Raw genomic sequence first — 12,697 nt, forward strand, 5'->3', positions numbered from 1 at the left:
GTTTTTTCTTCCTCGGGATGGTGAGGAGAGGGGGATAAGAATCTTTTTTACCTTTCGTTTTGACCTTTTAACCTTTTTTCTTTTTTTTATCGGTCCCTACTGATGTATAAAAATTCACAAACTCTTTACGCATTATTCACGCACACCTACACGCACACAGACAAAAATCATTTATTAATAATAATTAGCGAAACCATTTCGAGTGGAGTAGGACGTATTAAATGACGTCATTTAAACTCATTACGTCATAAAATATATTTCACCAACACCAAATCTCACGTAACCAATAATTTTTTTAGGAACCCTCTTAAAAAAAAAAAAAAAAAACTTTTTCATAATTTCAAACTATTAACAAAAACTAATAATTCAAATAAACTAAATTACAGGTTGAGAGAGAAAGAGAGAGAGAGAGAGAGAGAAAGCAATTTGTGACTATGGCAACCATCTTTTTTTAGTTTTTTTTTTTTTTTTTCAATAATAAAATTAAAAAGTTTTAAATGGAAAAAAAGGAAAGAAAAAAAAAACATTCGTGAAATAAAATGGCGGTTTGGGGGGGTTTGGGAAAGTGGGGAGGGGAGAAGTGTGTGGGGGGTGACTTAAACCGAAAAAAAAAAAAGAAATTAATAAACCGACGCAATAAATTTTTTTTTTTTTTTTAAAACTCACACAGGTAAATTCATTTTTTTCCCTTTTTCTAACGAGGGAAAAAAGTCGCGAACGAGGTCAAATACAGAGCAGAAGAGAGAGAGAGAAAGGGGGTGGGGAGGAGGAGAATTGAGAAAAAAAAGCGAGCGAAGGAAAGGAGAGAGAGAAAAGGGAGTGAAATGGGGTGGGAAGAAAAAAGATAAAAGTCATTCGTAATAAACAAACGGTCAAGATGAGTGGAGGGGGGTGAAAACGACGAGTGGAATGGGGTGGAAAATTCGTAGAAGATAAAATACGAGTCGAAATGTTTCGCTTACGAGAAATTTTTCCCCCCTTCCTCCTTACCACAATTTCCCCATCCTTTTTTATTTTCTTTTCAACATTTTTCCGTTTTTCTCCTTCACGCCCCCCCCCTCCTACTCCACTTCCTCATTCCTTCCTACCAACGAAAATTTAGATAGGTGAGGGAAAAAATTTCCCTCCTTAATATTTAAATACTAGATCCGTTACATTTACGAGTTAAATTAAACGGTTCGAATTCAAACGCACACACACGCACACAAATTTCAACGGTTTTCCCATATATTATAACTAAAAGTTATTATTATTATTATTATCATTATTATCAAACGGTTAAATAAATAAATAAATTTATGTATTATGTAAAACAAAAAAAAAATTTTTTTAATTATATTAACGTCGCGTGATCGTTTAAAAATCAACAAAATTTAATTTTTAATAAATTTATTAATTCCATTTCTATTTTCTTTTTTTTTTTTTTTGTTATTGTTTTCATTCTTTCTTTCTATTTCTTCTTTTTCTTCTGCCACTTTTTTCCCCCGCCTTTTTTTAATTAATTAAATAAAAAATTTACGGCCGTGGGAATCATAAAAAAAAGTGAAAACCGTCGTAAAAAAAGATGAAAAAAAAAAAATTAAATACGAGTAATAGAAAAAAAATTCAAACGAAAAAGGATTTTAAATAATTAAATGACGTGTCATTAGACTAATAATATAATTTTTTTATTAATTACTTTTTTATTTCGTTATCGAATTAAACAAAAAAAAAAACAATCGAACGTGTAACAAAAAAAAAAAAAAGAAAATTTCACGAACGAAATGAAATTACGTATAAAAAAAAAAAAAAAAAAACGTGGCAAAAGATTTTTTTTTCTCTCTCCCTCGTTTACATCACGTATCGACAATCGAATAAAAATAAAAAAGGGAAATAAGCGTAACGCAAAACAAATTTTTTTTCAGTAAAAAAAAAAAAAAAATTCGAAAAACGTTTCAAGTATAAATTTTTTTTTTGTTTGTTTGTTTTATTCAACAAACAAACAAACAAACAAACAAACGAACAAACAAATTTTTTTCTTTTTTTTAATCATTTAAATTAAATTAAAATAATTTGAAAAAATTTTTTTTTTCGCTTTTTCGTGTAAAGTAATTTAATTAAAATTTTTTTTTTTTTGAAATTTAAAAACGTCGTGGAAATAGAAACGAAAAAAGAAAAAAAAATTTTTTTTAAAAATCATATTGTTACTAAATGTTAATAATTAAAAGAAATGTTTTTTTTTTTTTTTTTTGAAAAACAACAACGACGGAAAAATAAAATTGTCAAAGAAAATTTTTAAAGAAACAGGAAATGAAAAAACCATTTTTGTTTAACTCATTCATTTCCGTTTTCAGAAAGCAGAAGAGAAGTTTATCGTAACGAAAAATGAAATTAAAAAAAAAAAAAAAGGGTTTGGAAAAAGTATACTCGACGACAAGTAATGTGGCAGTAGCGGTTGGTTAAATGATACAAAAAATGAAAAAAAAAATGTCGTGTAAATAGAAAAAAACGAAAAAAAAACCAAACATCAAAGTAGAAGAGGAAAAAGGAATCGAGTGGTTCAAGAAAAATGACACAGTGGTAACTCTGACGAAACGAAACAAAACATTGTGGAAATAGAAAAGTTATAAGTTTTCTTTTGACACGAAATATGGTTTGTACAATAACCAAATATCACGTTATCCGGTTCATCACAATTTAAAAAAAAAAAAAACTCTGGAACCAATTTTTTTTGCCCCGTATAAAAAAAAAAAAAAAGAAATTGAATTAGATAAGGGAAATTTTTTCCCTCGCGTTTCCCTTCTCTTTTTCCCCGTCCCCCTCCCCTTCCCACTTTCTCCACCCCCGGATCCCTACCATCCTACACTTTTTCTTTTCTTTTGCCTTCACTTTCCTATTTTTTTTTTTAAATTTTATTTCAAACGCGGAGTTTATTGTGCCCCGACAATTTTCCTTTTTTTTTCCTTTCCTTTTTTATTATTTTTATTTTATCTTCAAATTTTATTAAATTTTTTTTTTCCTTTTTTCCTTTCCTTTGACTTTCTTTTTTTTCCCTTTTCGCCGATTTGGCTTCGTTTCTACGTTTAAATATGAAAAAAAATAAAATTACGAGTCTGCTTCCTGTCTCAATAGAATAACAAAAAAAAAAAAATGCAATAAAAATAAAACGAAACAAACAAACAAACAAACAAACGATCATCATTGACGCCATTTTGTTTTTTTTTCATTCCACGAAAACATTTAAAAAAAAAAAAAATTATTTATTTATTTTTAATTCCTTTTTGTTTTAACGGATTTATAATATTGCACTTCCGGTTTTCTTCATCTAACTCCCCGTTACCCCCACCCCCACATCCTTTTTTTCCGTAGAGAAATTTAAAGAAAATAATAATAATAATAATAATAATAAATAAATTTTTAATCGCGAAATGTGATTTCTCAGCGCGTGTGTGAGTGAGAGAGAGAGAAAGGAAAAAAGAGAAAGAGAGACAGAGAAAGATTTTCATTTTTTTTTGTCTTTTTCCCTCGTGAAAAACGACTCCAGCCATGTGAAACCTGAATCGCTGGAGAAAAAAAGAAAAAAAAATTCAATCCTTTTACGTTTTTTTTTTTTTTTTCCAGTCTTTTGAACACTCGCATAATCATCTCCTCTCTCTTCCCCCCTCTCTCTCTCTCTCTCTTTCTCTTTACGGAAAAGTGTCCGATTGCAATTTTTGTTTTTTTTAAAAAAAAAAAAAAAACGAATAAAGGGAGGGTAAAAAAAAGTGGAAAAACCATTTTGGAAAAATCGATTGAAAAAAAAAAAAGAAAAGTTTTCCTACCGATGACAAAGTAATTACAAAAATGAAAAAATGTTATTAAGTTGCTTGGCAACGACGGGTAACGTGGAAGAAGAAAAAGAGAGAAAGAAAGAGATAGAGGAAAAGAAAAGTGAACCTGACCGATTTTTCTTAACCCCGGGGTAAAAAAAAAAATTTTCTTTCTTTTTATTTCCGGTTTTTTTTTTTTACATCTACTTCCGCCACGTTACTTAATCCGCAATACAATCCATTTTATTAATATTATTACCCATCCTGTCTGTCTTTCACCCTTAATCAAACTTTTTTTCCTCCCCTCACCCTTCCCGGTTCCCCGGATTTTCCCTCTTTTTTTCATTGTAATTAATCAGTTGATAGTTTTTCATTTTTTTTTTTTTTCAATTTTATTTCAATTTTTCACTTCAACAACTTTTAAAATTTTTTTATCTAATTGGACCCCAAGAATAAAAAAAAAATTGGTTTTTTTCATCGGGAAATTTCTCGATTATTTTCCTTAATGTAAATTAATAAATTTTATGAGGAAAATACCCAAAAAAATAAAATCGCGAAAAGTTTTATGACGTAAGAAACAGGCAGAGAGAGAGAGAGAGAGAAAAATGAAGGGAAATAAAAGAAAAACAGAGGGAGGAAAAGGAAAAGAGAGGAATATAAAAAAGAGAAAGATTGAGGGTAGACCAGACAAAGAGAGAGAAAGGGAGGAAGGAAGAAAAAAATGAAAGAGAGCGAGAGACAGAAAGAAACAGATGAAAGAAAGAAAATGAAGCAGAGCGAGTGATGAAGAAAAAAAAAAGAAAAAAAAATGAGAGAGATAGAGAGAAACGGAGAAAGAAGGAAAGAGAGACAATGTGAAATGGAGAAATGAGAAAAAAGAACGAATGAGTGAAAAAAAATGGAGAAAGAAAGAGCGAGAGAAAAGGAGAAAAGAAAAAAAGTGAGAGGGAGAGAGAGACAAATGGAAAAATAAGTAAGAAAAAGAGAGAAAAAAGAAGTAAAGAAAATAGAGAGCGAGAAAGAAAAAGCGATAAAAAAAAGAGAGAAATGGTGGACAAAAGAATGATAAATAAAAGGAAAAGTAAAGAAAAAAAGAGAGAGATATAAGAAAAAGAAAGAGAAAAAAACATGTAGTAGGATGAAAGAGAGAGAAAAAAAGAAGAAAAAAAATGAGAGAGAGAGAGAAAGACTTTCCAATAATCCGTTCTAATTTTTTCTATTTTTTTTTTTTCAATTTAAATTTTAACCGAAATATACTTTCTTTTTTTACTTTCAAAAGTTGGTATCACTGAATTTAGCCCTTACACACATAAAATGGAAAAAAAAAAAAGAAAATTTTGTTGAGGAGCCAAAATGATCCTCGTTTTATTGACGCTCTTACCGTAAAAAAATTTTTTTTTTTTTTTTTTTTTTTTTAAACTCGAATTTCTAGGGGGGAAGGCCCTCGAGGGGTATAAATACGAGGAGGAGGAGCGCGGGCCACGAGGGGACAAAGGAAGGGAAAAAGGAAAAAAAAAAATTTCACATCGGGATAAATGAGTTTTATAATTCCTCCGAGAGAATGCCAAAGGAAAATAAAAAAAATTTTCTTTTTTTTTCCATGCGGGGTTGGAAATAAGAGATTACGTATATACGAATTCCTTTGAATTGAAATTAAATCAAAGGAAAGATTAAGATTATTATTATTATTATTTTTTATTTAAATTATTTTAAATAATAATAATAATAATAATTTTTTTCTATTTATTGGCTTGCGGTTTGAATTTTTTTTCTCTTCGTTTTTTTTCCTTTTTTCCTTTGTCAAAGGAAATGATTTCTTTTTTTTTCAATCGAAAATTCAATTTAAGAATTAAATAAAATTTTCTTTTACTCACCCTGAGAAAGGAAAATGTCTTGTCCCTGTGGAGTCCTATCATTTGTATTCCTTCCACTTCGCAACGTGTGCGAATTTCCGGTTACGTGTAACGAGGGACCGCGCGGCGGAACTTCCGGCGGTGCCGGTTCCGGTGGACTATCACCGTTTAAATCTGCGAATAATAAAAATTTTTTTTTTACTTTCTTTCCATCTCACGATTGAATTTTCCACAATAATAATAATAATAACAAACACTCACCATTTTCCAAATTCAGCCTTCTGTGATCGACATCGTGATAATCATCATTATTATCGGATATCGATGAATTCGAACTTGATGTCGATGACATCATACCGTTATTCGTTTGTTGATGTCTCCTATTTGAAATTCTTCCCCGTGACGTCAGAGTACCCGAACTGTGTTCGCGGGATCCTAAACCGATCGCGTGATCCCTTTGAGTATTGTAATTACCCGTTGAATTCGTCTCGCTTTTGTCACTGTTTGAACAAACAAACAAACGAACGAACAATTAATATTAGACAAACAATCAAAACAAACGATTTAAAATTTAAAAACAAAAAGACTCTTCGTAATGGTCGCCATATTGAAATCCTCTTTTCACCACCCCCACCACACGCAAAATTATTTTTTTCTGTTGTTGTTTGTTTTAACCTCTTCATCCCCTCACCTTTTTTCCTACCCCTAAACTCTTTTAATTATAACAAATTTATATAATTGACATTTTTACCCTGATTAAGAGAAAAACAAACAAACAAACAATAACAAAACAGAATTTTTTTTTTTTAAACGAAAAACAACTTTTACAACAAACAACAACAACGAGTGTAGATAATATTATTAATAATTACAATTTTTATAAACTTTTTTTTACTCCCCTCCCCGCTGACAGCACCATCACCACCACCCCCCGCGAAAAAAAAAAAATTTTTTTTGTTATAAAAATGTAAAATTATCATCATTATCATTATTATTATATATATATTTTTTTTTAAATTAAAAAAAAAAATTTCGATTCGAAATTGAAAAAAAACACGGGGGTGAAGAATGGGAGAGTGGGAGAAGAGAGAAGTGAGGGGAGGGGGTGAAGAAAAAAAAATGAAAAGTCTGGAAATGATTTTATGTTAAAGTTTAAGTAATTAATTTTTTTTTTTTATTATCCAGATTTTATAAAAAACCTGGAATAAAAAAAAAAAAAGTAAAAAAAGTTAAATAATTATCATTATTATTTTCGTAACTCCCTCCTCCCTTTCCCTCCTCCTTCTTTCTCTCCCTATCACGTTTTTTACCTTTGAAATTTTTTTTTTTTTTCATTTTTATTATTTTTCTTTTATTTTCATTTTTCTCCGTCGTTTTTTTTTCTTCTTTTTTTTTATTCTTCCCACCTTTCCTTCCTCCTTCCCTCCTCGTCCGTCCGCTTCTTACTTCCCTTCCACCCCTCCCCTACTCTTCAGTTTCTTCATCCGAACATTCGATTTTTTATCCTAATCTTATTTTATATATATATATATATATATATATATATATATATATATATATATATATATATATATATATATATATATATATTTTATCTTTTTAAATTTTATTACCCAGAAAATCTTTCCTGGGGTTCCCAAAGGTTTTGTTTTCTTTCTTGGATTTGTGGGGAAAAAAAAAAAAATTTTTTTTGTTCTGGAGCGGGAGCGATCCCGCTCCAGAACAAAAAACATTAATCGCGAATAATTTTTCATTTTTATTATTATTATTATTAGACCTTAGAAAAGAAAAGAAAACAAAATACTCTTCTTAATCCGACAATTTTTTTTTTTTTTTTTTTAAATCTTTGTGCGTGATGTTTAACAACAAACGACAAACAACAAACAAACACAAACAAAACATAAAATTATTAATCATATTATTTATTTTATTACGTAATAAAAATTCATTCAACAGGTCATTTTACGTAATAAAATAAAATAAATAAGAAAAAAAAAACGAAAGCTTGTGACGTAGTGGTGGTGGCGGGGGGAGGGAAATCGTGGCAGCAGAAGGTAATAAAAAAAAAAATTTGCCAATAGCGCATTCGTAATTTTTAACGTGTACAATTTTTTTTTTAATTAATGAACGCACTCTCACGTTCGTTTTTTGAAAGTCATAGAGTAAATAAATCGTAGGGGGAGAGGGGGGAGGGGAAAAAAACTTACTTGTTTCGAACCGTTGACGACGACGACGACGACGAGGGTTTTTTCTTATTGTGTTGTTGGTAACCGTGTTGATTTTTATGCCTTTGAGTATTATTTCCGGTCGCGGTCGTAACCGCGGGGGGTTGCTGCGTTATGTTTACGCTTTCAACCGGATACGGACTCGATTGACGGAGATTTAAATTTGGCGAATGCGGAAGCGGATGATGATGATACATTGTCGGACTCGAACAGTCGTCACCCGTCGGCGTCGTTTGATTATTCGTCGTCTGCTCAAGTTCAGTCGTATTATCGGAACCGACGATTCTTTTCGACGATCTCTCAGTTCCTACTCCTGAAAAAACAAAAAAAAACCCAAAATTAATAATAATAATAATAATAATAATAATATTAAAAAGAAAGAAACGAGAAATTCAAAAAAAACCGGAAACGGAAACAATTTTTTTTTCTTTTTTTTTTTTGACAAAACAATCAAAAACCGTAAAAATTATAAACGCGCAATTTAAAATCAAGATGGGGAGAGGGGGGAACGCATGAGGTGGGGCACAAGGCGGGGGGGCGGTGAAGGGTGTAACGTAAGGGAAAAACAATTCGTCTGTCAGTTTGTTTTAACAACAACAACAACAACAACAACAACAACAACAACAACAACAATAATAATAATAATAATAATAATAATAATAATAATAATAATAATAATAATAATAATAATAATAATAATAATAATAATAATAATAATAATAATAATAATAATAATAATAATAATAATAATAATAATAATAATAATAATAATAATAATAATAATAATAATAATAATAATAATAATAATAATAATAATAATAATAATAATAATAATAATAATAATAATAATAATAATAATAATAATAATAATAATAATAATAATAATAATAATAATAATAATAATAATAATAATAATAATAATAATAATAATAATAATAATAATAATAATAATAATAATAATAATAATAATAATAATAATAATAATAATAATAATAATAATAATAATAATAATAATAATAATAATAATAATAATAATAATAATAATAATAATAATAATAATAATAATAATAATAATAATAATAATAATAATAATAATAATAATAATAATAATAATAATAATAATAATAATAATAATAATAATAATATATAATAATAATATATATATATATATATATATATATATATATATATATATATATATATAGTAAATATATAAAATTAATTTATACGACGTTTATGCCCTCCCCCACCCTCTCTCGGTTTTTCATCAACGACGCCATTTTGAAATTTCACGGTTACGCTAATTAATTAAATTACATATTTATTCTTTAAAAAAAAATCATTATCATTATTAGATTTTGGGGATCCGATCGATCCCCATCCTCATCATGAGTTGTTTTCTCAACTCATCGCATAATTTATTAACAAAAATTTTTCTGTCTTCTGCTTTTTTTTTTCTTTATCACTCGCATTAATTTTTACATCTTAAAAACTTTTTAATTTTTTTTTTTTCGATCGATTATGATAATGATAATGATGATAATAATAATAATAATTAATAAAGGGATTAATTAAATAAAAACAATTTCGAACTATGGGGTGGAGGGTGAGAGAGAGAGAAAAAAAACGGAAACGGAAGTAAATAACTTTGATGGTGGCGGTGGTGGTAAATTAAATAAATTAAAATGGGAGGTGAGACGTGTAAGAAGATTTTAATCACTTTTCCGTATGAAAAAAAAAAAAAAAATTATTATTAATATTTTGTCGTGGTTTTAGATTGCGTACACGCACGCACACGCGATAAATATTTATAAATAAAATAAATCTGATTATGAATTTAAAAAAAAAAAAAAAAACGTTTTTTTATTTAATTTATTACTTTTTCCTTTTGAATAATTTTTTGTCGTTGTTGTTGTTGTTGATTGAATCTATCATGCGTGACGGGATGTCATCAAACAAAAAATTTAACGTGATAGAACCCAAAAGGTCACGGAAGAAGGGAGAAAGAGAGGGAGGGAGGGAGGAAGAAGAAGAGGTCAACAATAGGAGGTTTGGAAATAAAAAAATCGAACACCGGAAAAAAAAAAATTTTTTTTCTTTTTTTTTTTTTGTAAAAAAAATTCTTATTTTAATTTTAAGTTTATTTTATGTAAAAACTTTTAAGAAAAGTTTTTAGAAAAAGGAAAAAAAGGTAAAAAAAAAAAAAGGAAAAAAGGAAAAAAAAGGAAAAAAATAGATTTTTGTTAAGCGTTAAAAGTTTTTAAATTAAAAAAAAAAAAGAAAAAAAATTTTTTTTTTTTTTTTTGTTTTAAGGTTTTGTTAATATTTTTTAAATTCGAGTTTCCCCCCTTCCCCCTCCCTCTCTCTCTCTCACTCTCTTTTCCTCTCTCTCTCTTTTTTTCTGCAAGAATTTTTATTAGCAGAGAAAATAATTTTTCATGTCGGAGTAAAAAAATATTCATTAAGAAAAAAAAAAAAAAACGAAAAAAATTTTTTTTTTTTTTTAATTTCCGATTAAAATTCGAAAACTTTTTTTTGGAAATTTAAAAAAAAAAGGCGCGAATTTTTTTTTTAAATATGGCGGCTTAAGCGGAAATGACGTGTGACCAACTTAAAAAAAAACATAAAACACAAAATCCTTCGATTGTGAAAAAAAAAATAAAAATAAAAAAAATTCTTTTCTTATTCTTATTATTATTATTTTCCGTAAAATTTTTCGATTCACTTTCCTTTTTTTCCTTTTTCTTTTTTCCTTTTATTTTTCAAAAACACGATTTCGAGATTTGTGATATCGATTCTCGAACTCGAAATCCTTTGATAATCCTTGATTATCGTTTTCGAATTGGTTTTCCTTTTTTGCTCTTTCTTTTTACTTTTACTATTTGAAATTTAAATTTTTTCTTTTTTGTTTTCCCTTTTTCCTTTTTTCTTCGTTATTATTATTATTATTATTATTATTATTATCACGGCGGGAAGGAAGAGAGGAGGAGGAGTATTAAAGTAAACTTCCGGTTTTTTTTTTTTTTTAATTGTCCGATGCAACCATGATGATGATGATCGAGTTTTTAAAGTTCGTTTTTTTTCCGGTTTCGACTTTTCCTTTTTTCCTTTTTTTTTCGCGTTACGTCATCACACACAAAATAATACCCTCATTGAGAAAACTCATCTGATATGATAGAAGAAGACAAAAAATAAATTTTTTTTCTCATTCTCTCTCTTTCTCTCTCGTTTCGTGATTAATTATATTTTACTCTCGGAATGAATTATTTACGCGTTGAAAATCTCGGGGTCATTTTTCACATAAAATGGAGAAGAAAAAAAAAACCAACCGAAAGGAGTCTGATAACCGCCGACACACCGCCAAACATCACCACCACCCCCACTGCCACCACTTCCCACCCTCACCCCTCAAAGCCTCTTTTTCCCACCGAAGATTTCAAATTTTTCCTTTTTTTTAAACCGCCATTTTTTACCGACGATGACGACTCGACGACGACGACGCCTCATTCATTTCTCTTTAAAACGTTAAAAATCACAAAATATAATTTTCCTTTTATTCATTACCTTTGATCGATTCCTTTTAAAAAAGAAAATCCTTTGACAAAACTTAATTTCTAGACAAAAATTTTTTTTTTTTTTGACTACTTAAATTATCATTATTATCATCGATTGATAAACGTAATAAATGATAACAAAGGAAAGAAAAAAAAGGAAAAATATCCATCGTTCAATTATCACGCAATAATAATAATAATAATGGATAAAACGCTTTTTATTTTATTTTTTCAAACGTACCGACGACGCGAGAATTTTACGCGAGAAAAGTTTCGAAACGATGACGTCATTGTTTAAAAAAAAAAAAAGAAAAGCGTTTATTTATTTTATGGTTTTATTTTTATTAACGGAGATAAAAGGGAAGCACCGGAAATGAAGTCCTACCAAAAGGTAAAATATTAACTCTGAAAATTCGAGAATCTCTTTTCGTTTTTAAATTTGTTCTAGAAAACTCTCTCGAAAGTTTTTTTTTTTTGTCTATCGCAGAGAGAGGGGGAAGAGTCAAAGAGAGAGAGAGAGAGAAAAAGAGAAAAAAAAATTTTATTTTATTTTATTTTTTTAAAACTTTATAGGAGGAAATGAAAAATTTATCGGGGAGTGAAATGGGTGAGGGGGGAGGGTAGAGGAAATCACCGAAACCGGAAATTTTAATTTTATTGTCATTATTATTTTAATAAATTTTTTTACGCGTACCTATTTCAAAAAAAATAATTGGTTGTTATTGGTTGTTGTTGTTTCTCGAAGAGAAAGGGGAAAAAGAAAAAAATCTCAACCCATAACCGGCCCCCCAAAGCTCCCACCGTACCGTAAATAAAAAGAAAAAAAAACTTTTCTTTTAATAATTTTACCACACCTTAAATATTTTTCTTTTTTTTAACGTTGGAATGTTTTATTTTCTTCCTTTTCTAAAAAAAAAAAAAAAAAAAAAAAAAAAAGGAAAAAAAAAGGAAAAAAAGGAAAAAAAAGGAAAACTTTTTGCGTGTTGAAGGTTTTCTATTGAAAACATATAAACTTTTTTTTTTTTTACTTTAAAAAAAGAAAGAAAATATTTTCTACCCTTAAGGAAACAAAAAAAAAAAAAATTTAAAGAAACAAAAAAAGGAAAAAAGGAAAGAGAAAAAGGAAAAAAGAAAAATTTAATATTCTGTTTTTACGTTAAAATCAATTTTTCAATTAAGAAGAAAAATAAAATTTTCGTGTGCGTGTTCCTCCTCTTCCTTCCTTCCCCTCTCTCCGCTCCCCACCCTTCCTAAATTTTTTTTCGTTCATCGCAGTT

At 28.3% G+C, this 12,697-nt stretch overlaps 1 protein-coding gene across 1 annotated transcript; it reads right to left on the reverse strand.

Moving 5' to 3' along the window:
* Nucleotides 1-5,654: 5,654 nt before the first annotated feature.
* Phum_PHUM617510 (uncharacterized protein) lies at nucleotides 5,655-8,063 on the reverse strand (the record flags this gene model as incomplete). Its single annotated transcript, XM_002433186.1, has 4 exons — nucleotides 5,655-5,815; nucleotides 5,903-6,141; nucleotides 7,255-7,356; nucleotides 7,849-8,063. The coding sequence occupies 4 exons, from the start codon at nucleotides 8,061-8,063 to the stop codon at nucleotides 5,655-5,657; spliced, it is 717 nt and encodes a 238-aa protein (XP_002433231.1).
* Nucleotides 8,064-12,697: the final 4,634 nt, after the last annotated feature.

The sequence above is a fragment of the Pediculus humanus genome, genomic scaffold (assembly GCF_000006295.1).
Source record: "Pediculus humanus corporis 1103172108322 genomic scaffold, whole genome shotgun sequence".
Lineage (NCBI taxonomy): Eukaryota > Metazoa > Arthropoda > Insecta > Psocodea > Pediculidae > Pediculus > Pediculus humanus.